This window comes from Falco rusticolus, chromosome 17 (genome assembly GCF_015220075.1).
Source record: "Falco rusticolus isolate bFalRus1 chromosome 17, bFalRus1.pri, whole genome shotgun sequence".
In the NCBI taxonomy this organism is placed as follows: Eukaryota; Metazoa; Chordata; class Aves; order Falconiformes; family Falconidae; genus Falco; species Falco rusticolus.
The window spans coordinates 5334913-5354964 of record NC_051203.1 but is presented as its reverse complement, the minus strand read 5'-3'; the positions used below and the strand labels follow the sequence as shown (position 1 = coordinate 5354964).

The 20052-nt window shown below is 53.9% G+C and overlaps 1 protein-coding gene across 1 annotated transcript in view; it reads right to left on the bottom strand.

The window, feature by feature from the left end:
- LOC119158598 overlaps positions 1-20052 on the bottom strand; it is a 75524-nt gene that overhangs the window by 30042 nt on the left and 25430 nt on the right. Inside the window, 20 exon segments of the mRNA XM_037410742.1 lie at positions 433-615; positions 1041-1232; positions 2132-2214; positions 2946-3042; positions 4331-4516; positions 4817-5179; positions 7362-7573; positions 8413-8562; positions 9210-9305; positions 9570-9761; positions 10022-10132; positions 10308-10371; positions 11058-11084; positions 11666-11737; positions 12321-12515; positions 12928-13013; positions 13179-13275; positions 13501-13692; positions 14326-14517; positions 15048-15351. Of these exon segments, the coding sequence (XP_037266639.1) occupies positions 433-615; positions 1041-1232; positions 2132-2214; positions 2946-3042; positions 4331-4516; positions 4817-5179; positions 7362-7573; positions 8413-8562; positions 9210-9305; positions 9570-9761; positions 10022-10132; positions 10308-10371; positions 11058-11084; positions 11666-11737; positions 12321-12515; positions 12928-13013; positions 13179-13275; positions 13501-13692; positions 14326-14517; positions 15048-15351 (3094 nt within the window).

The window sequence follows — 20052 nt, the reverse complement described above, 5'->3', positions numbered from 1 at the left end:
GTGTCTGGGACACAGTTTACATCCAACCCATTTAGGAAACAGCAGTATACGTCAGTTTGCTTAACTGGAGAAAAGGTGGAGATTGAGCAGCATCTCTGCCTCAGAGACGCTCCTTCACTGACCAGCCCACCATGCAGGACCTCGACTCAGCTGAGCTCAGAAGCCAAGCATCCCCGACAGGTCTGGAAGCTGGTGAAGCCAGCTTGTCAGGTGTTGCCTCTTCTTTCAGTGCACTTTTGGACCATTTGCTGCTCACAAATAAACAGCTTCAGGTATAAACATGTGACTGGCCTGGGCTGCCGTGCTGAGGATGCACGCCAGCATGCTCTGCAAGGGTGTGACTACAAGTGCACAAGGTTCAGAAGCTGGCACGCTCAACAGCTCTTAGATCTACATCACGGCAATTGCTCAAAGAAATTAATTTGTACTCACCTGGGTCACATGTTGGCAGAGGTGGCTTCCAGGTGCTGTCTGCTTCACAAGTCACTATATTGCTACCATTTAATACATGACCAGGATTACACTCAAAGACCACCGTATTTTTGTACGTGTGCTCAGTGCCAAAGCCGGATAACCTTTTCCCATTTTTCACTTCTGGATTTTTACATTTGACCACTGGAAGTGAAGAAAAGACAATAAGAATAAGAAGGAAAAGCCCTGCAGTGACACCAGAGGCATCGTGCGAGAAGCTTACCAAAGAACTGCTGTCCTTTCGCTTTGAGAGAGGCAGGTCCCCAGTGGGGTACAAATGCTCCATGAACAGAGACATCATTAAGAAACTGCACACGTGACAGCTTTGTTTTTCATTTGCAGGAAGCCCTGGGCATGGGTAGGGAGAGGGAGGCTTTCTGTGGGCTGAAGAATCCATTAAACCAAGCCCTGCCTCTCCGCACGACTTGGGAGACCACTGCGTTAGGCTTTTTGGGAATCCTTTTAGACTCAAATCAACCTCCTCACGGCTGGCAGCCCATTGGGCAAGTACAGAGGGAGAGGGATGAGAAACAAGGTCAAAAGAAAAAGGAGAGAAAGAAAGCAGCTACCTTTGCATTCAGGGGCTGGACTGCTCCATATTCCATTAAGGTTATCATTTGTCGTACAGTGAATCGTCTCATTTCCAATAAGAGAAAAACCCTGGTTACATCTGTAGGTTACAACCATGCCAAAGGTGAAATCTCTGTCCCCATCGGTGAGCTGCCCATTCTTGATCTCAGGAGGTGGTAAACAGGGAATAACTGCATGAGGAAGCAACAGCAAGAAAATGCAAGAACATTTCCATCGAATATGAAACTAGCTACTAGAAACCAAAAAAAAAATAAACCCCCAAATTAAAAACAGGGAAGCAGCCCTAAAGCAATCATCTCAACCTGAAGTCTTGAATGTGCCTTTAAATTCTGAATGTGTTTCAGGATTTTTTTAAATGCAGAAACGGTAAAATGGCAAAATAGCATCTATCATCCAAGAGGAGATACTACAGAAGTTGCCTTCTTGAGGCAATAAATATGCTCTCACCAAGCAATTTGGGACCCTCACCTACTGGTGATGGCATTTCCTACCTTCATCACTCTAACAAGGATGAGGCCAGCACACCTGTTGTAGCAGCAAACCATCTAAACTAGCAGCAGCCGATGGTCAGGCCCATCCTACAGGATGCTAAAAAAGCCCAAATAGCACCAACAGATCTCTTAGCATTTCTCTCCCCTTTGAAAATTGAGATTTTGGGTGTGCAGACATGTCTGAAGGTATCCCAGTCCCGGTCAAGCACACCTCTTGATAAAAAAAATCAGCAACAGTTGCCTGACAGAAAAGAAACACGAGTGATGCCAGGTCCACGCCAGCCCGGCAGGAAGCTTGCTGTGTGCCTAGGCTGGGCAACCCCAACAAGCAGCCACATCTCTGCCTGCAGAGCTGCTGCCAACATCCAGAGAGCTGCCTCAGTATTTAATTTTCATTCCCAGCTCACCAAGAGTGCTTGTTTGGGGAGGGGTAAGATGTTAAAGTCTCTTTGAAGGCTAATGTAATTTGCATTAGGTACCAGGCAAAAAGTATCCACCTGCTGTTCCCCAAATTACCATATATATACTGTATTAGCTTTGAGGAAGAGATGTACACAAAACATTTAAGATCTGCTTACTGTCACAGTGTGGAATGCTGCTCCAAGAAACTTCATTGCCGTCAAGTACACATTGCGCAGATGATGCCCCAACTAATCGGTACCTTAGAAAAGAAAAGGTTGAATCTCTGAAAAAAGTGAAGGACAACTTGGGAAATTCAGAAAGTTGTACAGTTTCTAATGGTATTCTCTGGAGGAGCTGAACCCTAGGGGAGAGTCAGCTAGCCCTCCCATAAAACACTATTTTCTCAGTACCTAAAGAAATGCAAGATATGATGCAGTTAGAGGAAGCTTAATACTTGCACAAGGCTCACAGGAGCGCGGGGGAGACGGCATCCCCACCATCCCCACCCTGGCTCTGTTCAGCCCCGTGCTGTGTGGCCACAGACCCAAACAGCAACTTATTTTCTGAGCAGAGCTAGGTGTCACACTGACCGTACCTCAACCCTCTGCTCCCCTCTGGCCCCGCTCCCAGCCTCCCAGGACACCACAGCACTCTTTTCCCAAGACCCCTTCGCTAAGACATGGCCAGCCAGACCCATTGCACAACAGCAAATGCTGAATTACTAACGAGCACCGACAGGAAAGGAACAAAACCCTTGGCAAAGCAGCCGAAAAGCAATCTGCAAAGACCATGCTCTCACGCCTAGAAGATCATCTGTTTTGACAGCAACAGCGGGAGACCCCTATGGCTCCCTGCTCCAAACACCTCCAGCCGTGCCCGTGCTCACCAAGGAAAGAGCCCCCAGCTATTATGAAACTCCGAGTCTCCCATGGGTGCTGTCTCCCCAGTCTCTGCGCTGCCAGCTCACCAGGAGCCTGGCCCAACGCTTACCCTGAGTTACAGGTGAAGGTTATCATCGCCCCGAACAAGAGGTCGGTCGTGTAGTCAAATTTGCCGTTCATGATGTCCGGTGGACCACATGACTTTCCTGGAAGGGCAAAGGTGGTGAAAATATAGTAAATTGATTACTGCTTATGAAAAAGCCTTTGTCTTCAATTAGGAATTGCTTAACTCAGACAGGGAGCTCAAGGACAACTTGAATGAGCAGCTGGGGTTTGTCCTGAGCCCCCCGAACAAGCAAAATGTGAGCGGGACCACCCAGACACTAATACTGTGTGAGCTGTGTCACGATGGTAACTCCGCTGCGCTCAAGTGTCTGGCCAACGTCCCTGGTGTGTTTTGGTTTTCACTGAGCATAAAGGCAGGCAAGCTCCGGGAGCAGGCCAGCAGCCTCACCGACGGGTGGACCGTGCTGCGCAGGAATTTTCCCAGTTACGAGAAACTCCCAGCACCGGAAAATTAACTCCACCACAGCCAAAACCAGGACACAGCCTCTATAAAGCTCTGCAGTAACGAATTGGTGCTTTGCTCCTATTGCTCTGTTATGTTATTATGCACAATAACTAGTACTCTTTCCTTTTACCATATTGCATGCTATTTTCCTTTATTATATTGTAATATAATAAACTGCATTTATTCTTATATTTGATCCGGAATTCATTTTTGCTTGGCATCCAGTCAATCAGCAAAACAGTAAGTGATCAGCATTAGCTTTATTTTATAGCACCATAGTGAAATGCAGGTGTCAGTGCTGTTTGGTGTCATTACAGACTAATTGACCATTTACCAGGCACCTAAATTCCCTCATGAGCAAACAGCACTTTCAAAACAGATGGAAAAGCCACATTAACTTCTGAGGAACTGGAAGTTAAAATAAAATAAAAAGCAAGAAACAGCACAGCTAAAGCTAAGGACAAACTAAAGGAGCCAAGGTTCATGGGCTTACTGAGAAAGGAAACTGATAAAGAGCGAGGCGGGCTCAGGCAGAGGTGGGAAATGGTGTGAAGGAGAAGGGGACAAGGGGACAGGGGGGACCCCCCGATGGCCTTAGGGCCAGTACAGGTGCATTACATGGGGACAATAGACTCCCGCAGCCTTTTCCACACTGTACTTTGTTTCTTTGCAATTATACCATTTACGCTATATCACTAGATTATAAAGTAATTAAGCAGGACAGAGGTCACCTCCCAGAGCCTAACGTCAGCAGGCGGAAGGGCAGCCACCAGCAGACATGCAGCGAAAGCGCTCATCCTCAGGTCCCCGAAAAACCACACCCCAGGCAGCACCCTGCTCAACGGTGCCGAACCGCCAGCGGGGTCCTGGGTGCAGCAGGACCCCCCTCTGCCACCCCCGGCGCTTGCCACAGGGGAACTCACCGATGCAGAAGTCAGGGTCCCATGACCAGAGGGAGTTGGGGCCACAGGTGACCACGGCGGACTTGCCCCTGGCCATCGTGTACCCCGGGCGGCAGCTGTACCTCAGCGTGGCCCCGACGGCGTAGGGCGGCTCCAGGGGCACGGGGGGCTCCGCGAAGGCAAACCGGGGTGGCTGCCCACACTCACCTGAGGGCAGGGGGTGATGGCTGGGGGGGCTCGCCTTGGCCCTTCCCCACGCAGCCCCGGCCCCACGCCACCCAGCCCCCTTTCCCAGGCAGGCCCATCCCCACCAAGCCCCTTCCCCAGGCAGCTTTGCCCCCTTCCCCAAGCAGCTTCACCCCCTTCCCCAGGCAGCCCTGCCCCTTCCCCAGGCAGCTTCACCCCACGCACCTTCGCCCCCTCCCCCAGGCAGCCCTGCTCCTTCCCCACGCACCTTCGCCCCCTTCCCCACACAGTCTTGCCCCCTTCCCACGCAGCCCCGCTCACCCCAGGCGCCAGGCAGCGCCAGCAGCACCGCGCAGAGCCAGAGCAGCGTCATGGCTGCGCCCGGTGCGGGTCCCGGTGCGGGTGCGGGTGCGGACGCCGGCGCGGATGCCAGATGCAGCCCTGAGCCGCAGCACGGCCCTTTCCGGGGCGGGCAGGGGCCGGGCCAGCCCCCGCTTCTTTGATGCCTCCGCTGCCGCGGTGGGGCTGGGCTCCCGGGGCCGCTCCCTCCGTTACTGGGTAAGGAACGACGCCGCTTGACAACCGGGAAAGAGCAAAAGAGGCGGCTGGTGCTGGGCTGGGGGCTCCCCCCGCTCCCCCCGGCAGCGCGGGGGTAAAGCTCTCCGGCCCGGCCCCTGGCACGAAAGGTTTAATAACCCCTGAGCTCAGCAACCCAGCGCACAGCCTGTGTGTGTCCCGGGAGAGCCAGCCCTGCGAGGGATGCTTACCCCTGCGAGGGATGCTTACCCCTGCGAGGGATGCTTACCCTGCGAGGGATGCTTACCCCTGCGAGGGGTGCTTACCCCTGCGAGGGATGCTTACCCTGCGAGGGATGCTTACCCCTGCGAGGGGTGCTTACCCCTGCGAGGGGTGCTTACCCCTGCGAGGGATGCTTACCCCTGCGAGGGATGCTTACCCTGCGAGGGATGCTTACCCCTGCGAGGGGTGCTTACCCTGCGAGGGGTGCTTACCCCTGCGAGGGATGCTTACCCCTGCGAGGGATGCTTACCCCTGCGAGGGATGCTTACCCCTGCGAGGGGTGCTTACCCCTGCGAGGGGTGCTTACCCCTGCGAGGGATGCTTACCCTGCGAGGGATGCTTACCCTTGCGAGGGATGCTTACCCCTGCGAGGGGTGCTTACCCCTGCGAGGGATGCTTACCCTGCGAGGGATGCTTACCCTTGCGAGGGATGCTTACCCCTGCGAGGGATGCTTACCCCTGCGAGGGATGCTTACCCCTGCGAGGGATGCTTACCCCTGCGAGGGATGCCTACCCTTGCTCGGTGTCCCCCGCCCTACCCTTGGTCCTCACCTCGAGGGCAGCCCAAGCTCTTGCCTTGCTGCCACACCGTGATGTGCCCTGCCTGTGCCTCCTCTTCCCTGCACCTCTCCATCAGTTAGGTGAGGTTCAGGGCATGCTGCGGGTACCGCTTGGCAGCCCTGGAACAGCCCCTGTTGCCTCCAACCCCCTGTTCGAAGGGACGATGAAAAGGGGACAGTGAGGGATGGGTGGCCATTGCCTCTCCTCAAAGCAATATCAGGACTGCACCCATCAGCACAAGCCCCCAGAAACACGCTGTGTCCCAGCCCGGTAACAAATACAGTATCAGAATCAGACAACTGCACAGCACCTTTCTGCCCTACCTGTGGCACTGCCTGTCCTTTGCCAGAACACCAATAAACACAATCTGTTGGCAAACACCGATAAAGCAGGAAGGCAATTTTTACAGCTTCTGTATTATCACTGTTGATTTTGCCCCCACGTCAAAACAAAACAAGGAGTACAGGCCCATAAACACCAAGCAGGGAGCAGTCAGCTTAATCCTCTTGAACTCCTTGCCAGAGCTGCAGCCTGGTACAGGAATACTCGGGGTCAGCTGAGGCAGGGTTATATCTGGAGAGGATCCACACCTTCCCCACACCTCCCCGGTACTGCCCGGGGTGGGGGTGGGGGGGAACGGACTCTGCTCCAGCCCCAGTGCCTTGCCTCTGTCATTGCGGTTCCCAGGAAACACTATCACAGTTCCCAGGAAGGGCCAGGCACATTGCTATGGACATGACAGCAGCAATTATCTGAGCAGCAGCAATTACCTGAGTACTTGATTACATCCAGCAAAGAATGACATTGCAAAACCATTTCAAGTGCTCTGTGAGAAAGTTTCATTAGTAAATATGAAAAAAAACCACCACCAACCCAATGCCAACCCCAAGCCAGGATGCCATCATTGCTTATTTTGTATTCCTTTTATTTACAAAACGTTTCATTATAAATAATGCAATTGTTGCACTTTTATCTGTATGCTAGTAAAGGAACCTCAGTAAACAAGTACGTTTTTTTAAAATACAAGTAGTAACTTTTATAATACAAGTAAATCTTGCAAGACTGTGCAAAGAGTGTGTTTACTTTGAAACTGTTTTCCCAGTGGAAAGAAACGTTTACTGACTTTTTTTTAAACCCTCACTTTAAAAGCTACAAAAATAGTTTTGTTATACTAAACCAAACAACAGAGTAGGTATTGAACCACCGTGGAGCTGGATTTGAAGTATGCTTTGGTTTTCCTGCTTCTTTACAAAGAAATTCTTGATTGTGAAATCAGACACTTCAGGTGGCCTTACTGCATGTCAAGCGTCAGCCCTGAGAGCGCCAATGACCCCCCTGCCCTCCCGCCAGCCTCACGCCGATAAGAACGCTACAGCTGTCGGCATTTGTCCTGCAACAGGGAAATGAGCAATTAATTAGGGTTAGTCACCACGTGCTGCAGCCCCTCAGCTTTGCAGCCGCCAGTTGGTGGCCCCATAGCGTGGGTGTCCCCCGTGGGGGTCCCTACCGTTGGGTGCTGGGTGCTGGGGCTGGCACAGGTGTGCGTGGGTGGGCACCGCGCAGACGGGGCAGACGTGGCAGCTGGGGGTGCGGTGGGAGACAAGGTGAGCCAGGGTCCCCTCGCCGGCCAGGGGACACACGGGGCAGCTCGCCCTGTCGCTGTGGACAAGGGAGATGTGCAGCCGGTCGGTGCAGGGGGGGCAGACGGGACCCCATGGGCTGTGAAGAGAGAGCCAAGGGTGAGCCCTGGTGGGTTCATGTCGGAAAGTGCTCCTCGCCGAGCCACGCCACACAGGCTCTGCCACCCATGAGAGCTAGTTTCATTAACAGTTTCAAAGTTATGAACTTTTTAAACCCAAACAACTAGCGACTCGTGAGTGCAGAACCAAAATGGCTCCTCCAGGGTTAGGGCTAAAAGCAAGTGGAACAAGCAGACGAAATCAATGATCACTAAAAAGAAGTTCATACTTAAAAAAGCTAAAGCAGGCAGGTGCACGCCTCAAACCGTGTTGATTTTAACCAAATATTTGTTTGAATTTGCCTCTGCCAGTGATGACTCTTAAGCTTTGTGGGCAACTGCCAAAAAATAAGGGAGGCATAGAGCAGCTCTTTGCTCACCTCATGGCTGCTGTACCCCAAACAAAAAAGCCATGCCTGGGGGGGAAAAAGCTCTCGGCAGCTAGGTGAACGGAAGGGTCTCTTACAGCACTCCGGCTCTTTGCTGCTTAACCAAAACCAGAGCTCCATTGTGGGCCAAAGAAGACGTGAGGCTGAGCCAAGCGAGGGCAGCTGAGGAGCACAAGCTGATTCAGACACACCAAGAAAACCACGCCAGCATCATCCGGATAAACCCCACACCAGTTTCACCTCTCTGCTTGCAAGCAGGCACTGTGCTTTTCCTCCGATTCAAAGCTAGAAGCAAGCGGAACTGACATTTACGCGCCTCCGTCATTTTTTTATTCCAAGCGAAGCGGTTAACTCAGGTTTGAGGATGCTCGGCGCGCACCGCGGTGCTCGATGCTGAGAGGAGCTCCCTGCACCGGCCGCATCGCACTCACCTCTCGTCCTGCCGGCGGGGCCCCCCCGGCCGCCCCCCAGGTGTTGCACTGTCACACTGGCCAAGGTGGGCGCGCAGCCAGTTCTCACAGATGGGGCAGATGTGGTGGCTGCTGTGGAGAAGCATCACTGAGGTCCTATGTTGAGTCCCTCTAGAGAGACTCAAAAATCACCGTGACGCTCAGCACTGCCAGCTTCCCCAGTACTGAGGTGCCGTCCCAAGCAGGATGGAAACCTGGAGTCAGCTCTATCACAAACCTCCCCTGCTTTGCTAAAATGGATGAGATGTTTCTTTGCTTCTCCTGAAACACACTGCTTCATAAATCCGTACCCTCCTTATAGCTAGACCCCCAGTTCCCAGCCTCACCCCACGAAACCTGCAAAGCCAATTACGCCTCAGACGCCTGTTGCTCTCCCAGAGCAGAGGAGGAGCAAAGCGGGCAGCTCGGCATTGGCACGGGAACCCTCCAGGCACTGTGGTGTGCAGCGCAACACAAGTAAAGGAACAGGAGAAACACACACACGTGCGGAATGCCTTTTAAAAGCACTGAAAGAACAAAGCATAAAGATTGCCCAGAGCTCCCTCGTGTTAGGGGAAAAAAGCAGAGCGATTAGTGTTCCAAAAGTAATTAAATGCTGTAATACTAAGCGGAGTGTCAAGACAGGAAAGAGGTGGGAATGAGCAAGGAGGGGTGGAACACCCTTATTTTCTGCTTGAATAAATACAATTCTACTCTACTCTGAAACGACTTATTCAAGGCCACCGTGGCATCTGTGTATTTTTGAGTGGCAGACAGACCTTTCACGGTTCGAGGGCTGCTCCACCTTGCTCCACTCTGAAACAGCTTCTCCTGTGCCGTCACCCCCCAGCACCTCTGCAGCCTGGGCAGGAGAGCTGAGCGCAGAGAGAGAGAGAAGACAACCTGAACCCAGCTGAAGGCATGGCCCTCCGGGAATGACTGCTGCCCGACGGAACCGCTTTTCTTCTAAACAGCGCATACCTTCCACTGCCAAAACTGAATTTAAAGGAACCAGAGGAATCCAAACTGCAAATCCTGCTCTATCCGCGCACAGATGCTTTCTCCCCTGCAAGAAGCACCCCTTCCCCCCATTCTGCTCCACACGGACCCAGGAGCAAATGCCTGGTTGGTCGTGGTACCTCGTGCCCGCTGGGCTCTGGCTGTCCCTGCCGCCGATGCTGGGGACCGAGTAGGTGCGCGGCGTGCCGGGCTGGGCGCTCAGCCAGTCCTCGCAGGCGGCACAGCCGCAGTGCAGGGGCTCGGCGTGGGGGGCCAGGGCGGCGTGCAGCTGCTCCTCGCAGGTGGGACACACGTGGCAACTCGTTGTGTGGCTGCAGATGAGAAAGACGGGGGAATCCCTCCTGCTGAGCCCCCAGAGCAGCCACCAACACCAAACCCTCCCGTGAAGCAGCTGCTGCCTCTTGGGCGGGCGGCACATCCCTCGCATCGGCAGAGGGCTTGGTGCTTTAGAGTCAAAGACTGCATGAGGATGTGCAGTCAGGCATGGCAAGGTTTGTAGCTAGAAATAACACCAGGGAGATCCGTGGGAAGAGTGGCACAAGCTTTTGGGCAGACGAACAAGCAAACCTACCAAAAATAGGAATGCCACGGCAAGGGCTGCTTCTCATCATCTGGTCCTTTTGGATGTGTTGGTGGATCCCTTCCCTTCATCTCGTGCTTTTGTAAACCCATATCGTAAGACCTGAAGAGACAGAAAGGAGAACACTCGTAGAATAAAAAGCAACTTAGCAACATGGAAAGATAGTAACAATTGTGCAAATATATACTGAAGGTAATTACCTCAGAGCTTAAAAGGAAATACTCAGTTCTCCTTAGAGAAAGTTATGATTTATAAGGGGTAGCTTAGGCTCACTTACTGGATTTTATTGTCGTTGCACCTCATGATGATCCCAGCTAGAATTCCAAGGGCTACTAGGAGAACTAACAAACAAAGAAGAAAAAAGAAAAAAAACCAACCCAACTACAAATAAACCCAACCCAAAATAAACAACACATTTGGTATGTAATTCCAGAGAAATACTGCAGTTTGGTAAAAGACGGGCTGCAAAATTCTCCGCTCCGGGGCTGCCTGTCACCACCCAGAAGCCCCCCCTCAGCCAGAATAACGCACACCCCCCTCTTGTGTCTCTGAACACAAAGCACAGAAACCACAAAGTGTGGTGCCATGCTGAACTTGTTAAGGGTGTGATCCTCATTTATTGTTTTTATAGACAGCCCCCTTTTGTATTTTAAACGCGTTCACCATTTTTAGTACTTGAACTTTTTCACCACAAGGATGTTCCAAGCTTCACTAATCTCTTATCTTTCAAAGCATGCCAAGCCCTTTTAAAGCAACTTTATCAATTCAAGAGGGACAGGGTGTACAGTTTTTGGTTGGCTTCTTACAGTGACTTCTTTGGATTCTTCCATAGTAAGACACAGACAATCTGTCCAGTTGCTTGCAACGCTGCTGCGTTACCCAACAGCAGAGAAATCCCTGAATCCTGACCAGAGCACTCAGTACCAGGGGTAGCGAAATGAATAACCAAACCCACCAACTCCAGGTATTTAACAGCAAACAACAACTTAGGCTTAGGAAAGTATATTTTCTATTTTAAACTACTTACCAATGCAACTTGGGATGAGGATACTCACTAGAGAAGAAAATAATGAAACACGTTAAAAAAATGAAGCCAACAATGCTGATAACTAAAAAGGAAGTTCCTAAGTCTATTCCCACAGAACAACATTATTCAAACCCAGATAACCATAAAGCTGCTGAGAAGACAAAATGCTATAAAACAACCTGTCATCAACTACTACACACATCATTACACGCTGCTGGAGTCCACCGGAGTCCCTCACTCCTCCTCTCTCCACTGAGAGAGCTGAGGTCCGTAGCTCCAGGCTGCTCCACCCTCAGCAACATCCAAATACAGCCAAGATAACGTCAGCGGTTTCTACTGAGCTGCTTGGCTGCACAGAGGGAGTCAAAAATCCTCACCAGCATCAAAAATCCTACCCCGTATCATGTCAGCTGAGAACAGAGAGAAAAGGGGATTAGGACAGGGAGCAAACCTGAGCAGTCCCTTAGAAATGGGAAGATGGACCCACCAAAAGGAATGAAGAAGGCACAACAGGAGCAGAAAACCAACAGCACGTGGAGTGCCCAATCTGGGTGCAACTACAGCAATTACAAGGACTCTGAGGCTGAATGCCTCTCCTGAATTCTTACCTAGCCAGTAAGGATTCCCTCCTATCTTCTCTTCCGAGGGTTTAGTTTGGTTTGTCGCTGCTGTAGTGCTAACTATAGAGAGAAACAAATAAAGGAAAATGACTCAAAATTATATTTTATATAATTCTCCATTTATACAGAATATATATAATACTTCAGTGAGGAGTAAATGTAGCATGAGCAGGTGGCTTGTGCATCTGTGGCTACAACAGTGAGAGCTGTGGAAGAGTCACACAGGGACCTGCTGGTGACAATACAACCCCTAAGGACAGAGGGGACCCTGCTGTCCCGCTTGGCCTGGGTGTTGTTGGACATCAGATACAAATCCCTTCTGGGGTTTGGTCCACCAGCTTTGCAATTGCTGATACACTTCACACATTGTTAATTAAAATTCTGCCTGTTCCTCTTGGAGAGAAAACGTACACCTGTGTGTGGCTGTGCTCATGGCGCTCCCAGCAGAGCTGGGCATCGTGCAAAAGCACAGACCTGCCAACCATCGCTGCTGAAAGCAGATGCTGCTCCCCTGGAAACAACGCCTACGGGAATGCTGGCCAAACTGGAGCCCTTCCCTTTCTAAGAGCAGGGAATTAGGATTAATTAACTGCACAGCAAGAAAAACTGCTCGAGAACAAGATGATTATCCAGCAATGCCCACCCCTGCATTCAGGAGGAGACCCGCTCCAGACGCCATCGACCTGGTTTTCTGTTGTACAATGAAGAGTTTCATTTCCCACAAGCTGGAGCCCAGGCTCACACGTGTACATCACCACCGAGTTGTACGTGAACTCCTCTGTACCGCTGCCGTTATGCGTCCCATTGCGAATAGCTGGAGGTGGAGAACAAGAAATAGCTGTGGGAGAAAAAGAAAAAAAACTGAGCAGGTGACCTCTGGGATGCTCTTCTCCACGCTGTGAAAGGAGGAAAACCCAAGGGCCACGTTGCACCCATCACAGGGGCTGAAGCGGGAGCACTGGCCACCCTCTCAGCACCCAGATATCTTCAGGTGCCTCCCAGCCCGCTGTCCTGTGCCCACAGTGCCGCGGCAGCCCGAAGGGACACCGAGGCCACAGGGCTGGTCACTGGTGTCCGTCCTTCACGTGCAGAAGGCACCAGCGATGCTCCTGGCTAATCCCTGCTTTCATCACACCAGCTCTCTCCCTAACAGAGCTACTGCCCTGACTTCATTTAGTCAAATCAACACCCAGTGCAGTATTTCCGAGTTGGAATATCTGGTATTGCCAGGCAGGCACTGCACAACTTACCCTGACAAGTGGGAAGCTGGCTCCAGCCCACTTCACTTCCCCTTATGGAACAACGGATGATCCGTGACGCTCCCTTCAACGTGTACCTGCAGGGGTGAAAGGCACACCCCAAACCAGTCTGTCGTCACCAAGCCAGAATATGTCACCCCACAGAGGTGCTGAGGACTCGACAGGCAGAGCCCTTCATCCCAGCTCACACACCAGTGGCTCTGGCCAGGTGACTGGGACGCAGTGGGCAGCTTCACACTCACCCACGGTTACAGACCACCTCTGCCCTTGCACCGAACAGGTGATCACTTGTAATAACTTTGCCATATTCTGGATTTTCTGGAATACCACAAGATTTCCCTAGAAAAGAGTAAGATTATCCTTAGGACACTACAAGGATGGGCAAAAACGCCAGAGACAAACTCTTCATGACAGTATGGCAACGTCAGACCAGGCATCTGATGATATTTCATGCTAAAGGTCATTAAAAAATAGCAATCCTGAAACACAAGCACTTGGAACACAGTGCTGCGGTGCAGCTGTGGGAGGATGCTGGAGCAAATGGAACAGCAAGGAGACACTCACTCCGACACAGCTCGGGAACTTCTGACCAGCTTAAATCATCGAGACACATGCTGGTGGGGAGCTGGGCCGTGGTATTCTCGTAGCCTGGGCGACAATTATATTTCACGGTGACGTTAACAGCATAAAAATTCTTTATTTCATCTTCTTGCGATATTCTAGCGAAGTGCACACGTGGTGGGCTGAGACAGCTACCTAGCAACAACAAAGATGACCAAAGCGTACTGTTACAAAGCAAAAATAACAATATTTTGCATTCAGCTACGTATAAACACATACCCAAGCGATAACGCGCAAGCTGCCCTAAGAATATGAATACCCCAACTTTAAAGAAGGTGATCAGTAATTTGTGTAATTGAAAAACATCCCTAGGTGACTATTTAAAGACAAAAGGTTTTAAACGTTAAAATTTGCTCTTTTTCGATCAGTCACAAGCGCAGTGCTTAGCTCCCTTGCCAATTCCACCGATGAAGTGTTTGAGGTGGGGAAGTGCAGGCAGCTCGCACCACGGCAGTTTGCAAAGCCCAGCACCAACCCCCCCCTCAGTGAACGCTCGCGCCAGCAGCCGCTGTGCCAGCGCTGTGCCACTGTGGTTCTTTCCCGTGCTTCCCCAAGCTGATGATTCATCTTTCTTAACACCCAAACGCCAGTGTGTGGCTCGAACAGACTAAGCCGGGTTAGGAAAGTGGGGCCGTAAGAGGTTCTCTGACAAGCAACTTCACCTGGTGTCCCTCTGGATGAGGAAACTTGAAGGAGCGATTGCTAAAGCAGCTCTCCCAGCGGCGTGCATCGCCGAGCAGCTCGTTTCAGAGAAAGTGAAATACTTACGGCCACAGAACTCCGGGAGGTTGGACCACTGGGAGTTTGTAAGGCACTGTATCGTATCTGACAGCAAGGGGCGTTTAATGTAACCCCTATGGCAACTGTACGTTATTCTGGAGCCGACGCTGAAGCTTCCCTGATGCTTAGAGTCCTCTGGGGGCTCCGCGTGGCTTATGGTTGGCAACGGCCCACAGTCACCTGTGGCAAAATAAACCTGGATTTAGCGGGGCTCCTGCTGCCCTGCGCAGGGCGCAGCACGGATGCACACGCAAAGTCCGCGGGAGAGCACGGCACACGCACCCCTGACACACACTGCGGAGCGGAGCACGCATGGAGCACACACAGGTGAGCACATGCACGCAGAGCACATGCATGCACATGGAGCACACAAACGGGGCATGTGCACACATGCACATGGGGTGGGCACAGACACAGGGCACACACAGAGAGCACACACATGGGGCACATATATATGGGGCACGCACACACACAGGGCACATATATACATGAAGCACACACACATGGGGCACATGTATACCTGGGGCACACACACACACAGGGCACACATACACATGGAGCACACACACAGAGCACAGACATGCGGCACATGCACACAGGGCGCACACACACAACACATGGAGTACACGCGCACAGGGCACACACGCACACGGGCACACGCAGGGGTGCCAGGGCTCACCGCGCGGCCCCCACCCCCCCCGTGGACTCACTCCACGCCGCGGGCGGCAGCACCAGCAGCACCAGCAGCACCAGCAGCGCGGGCAGGGGCGAGCGGCGGCGCCCGGAGCCCATCGCTGTGGGGAGCGGAGCGGGACCGGGAGCGGGAGCGGGAGCGGAGCGGACAGCCCAGCACCGCCCGGCCGGCCCCGACCGGGGCTCCGGCCTCCGGCGCGGGGGGAGCGGCCCCGGCAGTGGGACGTACAGCCGGGAGCAGCGCCGCCCCCCCGGGCCTGCACCGCCCCGGCTCCCCCTCCCGCCACCCCGTCGCTGGGAAACCTCCCGCGCACCGCCCGTCTGCAGCGCGGGGGGCTCCGCGGGGGATGCAGCGGGGGGGGATGCAGCGGGGGGGATGCATAGCGGGGGGGTGCAGCGGGGGGAGGATGCAGCGGGGGGGTGCAGCGGGGGGAGGATGCATCGGGGGGGGATGCAGCGGGGGGGATGCATCGGGGGGGGGATGCATCGTGGGGGATTGCAGCGGGGGGGATGCATAGCGGGGGGGATGCATCGTGGGGGGGATGCATCGTGGGGGGATGCATCGTGGGGGGATGCAGCGGGGGGGGATGCAGCGGGGGGGATGCAGCGGGGGGGATGCATAGCGGGGGGGTGCAGCGGGGGGAGGATGCAGCGGGGGGGATGCAGCGGGGGGGGATGCAGCGAGGGGGATGCATCGTGGGGGGGTGCAGCGGGGGGAGGATGCAGCGGGGGGGGATTGCAGCGGGGGGATGCAGCGGGGGGGGGATGCATCGTGGGGGATGCAGCGGGGGGGATGCATAGCGGGGGGGATGCATCGTGGGGGGGATGCATCGTGGGGGGATGTATTGTGGGGGATGCAGCGGGGGGGGATGCAGCAGGGGGGATGCAGCGGGGGGGATGCAGCGGGGGGGGATGCAGCGGGGGGGGATGCATAGCGGGGGGGTGCAGCGGGGGGGGATGCAGCGGGAGGGATGCATCGTGGGGGATGCAGCGGTGGGGATGCATCGTGGGGGGGGGATGCATCGTGGGGGATGCATAGCGGGGGGATGCATCGTGGGGGGGGGATGCAGCGGGGGGGAATGCAGCGGGGGGGATGCAGCGGTGGGGATGCAGCGGGGGGGGGGATGCAGCGGGGGGGATGCATAGCGGGGGGGATGCATCTTGGGGGGAGGGATGCAGCGGGGGGGATGCAGCGGGGGGATGCATCGTGGGGGGGGGGATGCAGCGGGAGGATGCATAGCGGGGGGGATGCAGCGGGGGGGGATGCATCGTGGGGGGATGCAGCGGGGGGATGCAGCGGGGGGGGATGCATCGTGGGGGGATGCATCGTGGGGGATGCAGCGGGGGGGGGATGCAGCGGGGGGGGATGCATAGCGGGGGGGTGCAGCGGGGGGGGATGCAGCGGGGGGGATGCAGCGGGGGGGATGCAGCGGGGGGGATGCATCGTGGGGGGGGGATGCATCGTGGGGGATGCATAGCGGGGGGGATGCATCGTGGGGGGGGGATGCAGCGGGGGGGGATGCAGCGGGGGGGATGCAGCGGTGGGGATGCAGCGGGGGGGGGGATGCAGCGGGGGGGATGCATAGCGGGGGGGATGCATCTTGGGGGGAGGGATGCAGCGGGGGGGGATGCAGCGGGGGGGATGCATCGGGGGGGGGGGATGCAGCGGGAGGATGCATAGCGGGGGGGATGCAGCGGGGGGGGATGCATCGTGGGGGGATGCAGCGGGGGGATGCAGCGGGGGGGGATGCAGCGCGGGGGGGATGCAGCGGGGGGGGGATGCAGCGGGGGGGGATGCAGCGAGGCTCTGTGGAGCACACCCGCGGCCTCAGTCGCTCCTGTGCAAGTCTTTTCTCTGCACCTTCCAGGAAAGACACCCTGCTCTCCAAAGCTATCAAGCCCCAAAGGAAAATAAAATGAAATAGAAAATACAGTTTAAAATAAAATAAATAATAATTATATAGATATATATAAAACCTCAAATAAAATAAACCAAAATAAACCACAAAAAGGGCAGCACATGGGTCTTGCCCGCTCCAGCGGTGAACCCTGCAGCACGCCCCACACCAGGAGCGTACAGCAGGTCCCATGGGTGCCCCAGCGCTGGCCCTGCTGCGTGCAGGGACGAGAGCTGCGCCTTCATGGGCGCCTCCTGCCCTCTCTGACAGCATCGGGCCCAGGGAGCCCAGCACGGGGGCACCAACCCCCTGCCAGGCCCCCTCAAACTGCCTTCAAACGTCACCTGCCCGTCCCTAGGAGGAGACCTGGGTGAAGGGAGGTTTTCCTACAAGAAGAGAAGAAGCCGAGGGCCCCCCTCCAGCCCGCGGGGTGCACAGGAGCCCAGGGGGCTGTAAATCAGACCCACCTCAAAGCTGCTAATTGAGCTGCTTCTGCCAACACCTGCGCACAAGACAGGGCAATGGGGATACCAACATTGCCACTGTAACTCTCCTAGTTAAACACAAAACTCCTCGAACGAGAGGCTGTGCTGCCTGCCGAGGCTCAGGGGTGCCCACGGGGGAAAGCAGGGCTGCTCTGGGATCGCTGCCTGGGGATGCGGGAAGAGCCAAAGGAAAGGCTGAGGCGATGATACTGCCAGGATGTGTCACCCCACCCTGAGGAAAGGGCAGCCAGCAGCAGCCTGCCCTTGTTATCCAGGAAAGAGTAACGTTTCCACTAAGAAGCTCAAAATCACCCCCACCCCCCTCCCCCCATTTTGTTTTCCAATACAATTTAAGTTCCAAGCAGATGTAAGTAACAAAAGCATTTGCAATGAGGCCAAGAGGTGTTTTCTTAAGGGAGGGAATCAAGCAGCTTCGATAACACATTCCTTTGAAATACTTGTGAACACATTGACAAATTAGGTGGTGATATCTGAGCCACATATTTTTATAGGTCACTGCCCCTCTCAGGTCTGAATTGGGGTGGTAGCTGCAAAATTCAAAAGAAAGTTGCTAACAGGGAAAAAAAGATAATGCTTTAAATGCTGAGGAGTTGTCTTGTAATAGCTCACAGCAGCGAGCTCAGCACGGGCCTGCAAGGTGTTGAGAAGGTTTTGGCAAAGACTTCTTTTAATGTCGAGTCTCCTCTGTTCACCCGTGCATCGGAAGAACCAACTGCTGTAGATTCAACTCTGTGACACCCCCTTGCTAACAGGGTGTCCTTGCTAACCCCTTGAACCAGGCTGCCTAGGAAAGCAAGAGGCACCTCTACCTGCCGAGACCACCAGGCTCAGACCACCCGTCCCCTGTCTCTCTGCCACCCACATCTGCTGTCCCAGTTTGCCCTGTATTGCCCCAGTAACTGACCAGGCACCGAAACCTCCCGCTGAGGAGCTGCCCCAGCAGCTGAGCCCTGCGATAGCCATTCTGCGCCTGCTCAGCTGGAGCTGCCGGGGGGGCTCTGCTTTATCTTGCTCCAACATCCCTTCCCCGTGCTGCAGAAATCAGGCCAAGCAGATGGCAACGGCCGAAGTGGAAGCACGTAGAGCGAGGAGCCTGACCCATGCTGCTCCATGCCCCTACGCTGCCAGGCTCCCACTGGAACAGCATGATGTTTCCAGCAATACCAGGGGTTGACCTGCCAGAGCTGCTCTTGGGCTTTCCATGGAAACCTGGCCTCGGCTCCCTGCCCGCTCCCACGAGCTCCTGCCACCCCCGCGCAGGGCAGCAGCCTGGGATGTGGCCCACAGCTCCCAGAGCCTTGCTGGGACCGACCCCAGGCGCCGGCGGGCTGAGCTGGGAGCCGGAGCAGAGGGGCTGCAGAGCTCAGGACCAGGCTGGCCAAATAGGATGAAGGCCAATTGCCATCGCTTCAGCTTTCATTTTCAGACGACTTACTAGAAACACATTCCCAAACATTACCGCATACGTTTCCTTCCTTTCTTTCTTTCTTTCCTGTTGTGGTTGTTTGTTTTTTTTTTTTTAAAAAAAACCAAGTTAAATGTGCATAGGAAGCCATTGAGAAAATAAATAGGAATGCTGATAAAGAACTGATCAAATCTGAATATTGCCAAGCTGTACCTAAAAGCAGATACCTTCTTGAAAAGAGCACAAAATAAGAAAAGGGAACAGCAGGCAGCTGAATTCACAGGTTATCCTTTATAAATGATTATCATTTATTACTAAATGAAAATAAAATCCCAGAAAGGCTTTGGGAGCTTTAGCATTCGGTATAGGACAAAGGTGGTGAGCAGCCAACACCGTAGACTTGACATTTCCAGTCCCTCTGTTGCACTGGGACAGCACTGGAGAGTGCACTTAGCAGTTACTCCTCTGTGTCTGCATGTAGCCTGTGCTCACAGCCTGCAGCGTTGCAGAGCTGCCTTCCTCTGTCTGCAAGGCAGAAGTAGCTCCGTTACAGCAGGAGATGAGCAGATATAGCCAGACCATGCGTGGCTGTTATCTTTCATGTAGTCTGAGCAGAAATACAAACTGCAAAGAACTTGTGTCTGATACAAAAAAAAAGCTTTTGCTAAATCAAGTGCTTAAAGTACTGAAGATAGAAAGATTGTCATTCCGTTTAGTGTGCAAAGCAGGATGATTTCCTAAAATAAGTTTACAGTTTTGCAAGACGGGGAAGTCGGTATTTTGCTGTTGGCACAACCCCGCTGGCAGCTGCCGTGGGCGTATCTGTCACTGGCCCAGGCTGCAGCCAGAGATTCCTGGGGTGTGGAGGGAGCAGCTCAGCGGGGCGGTGGGGGTCTCCGACAGTCCGTCCGTCCGGGGAGTCTATTTACAGGGATTGCTTTGCCAGCAGCTCCGTGTTGCTAGCAAAAAAGGAAATCTGTGGTTGTGGAAACACCGAGTCAAACTGGTTGTGACATAACCGAGTTCTGTCAGCAATTCTGCAGAAAGCCTGAGGCGGTTCTGAGAAACTGCAGCTTCCCACCCCCAGCCTGAAAAAAGGCTGGCCTGATCAGTAAGGAATTATAATTGGATTCAGGGTGTAAGGAGAAAATTGCTGAAAAAGGTAAAAACCAGATGGGAGAAGCAGCTATGGGAATTACCCAACTTTTGCGTA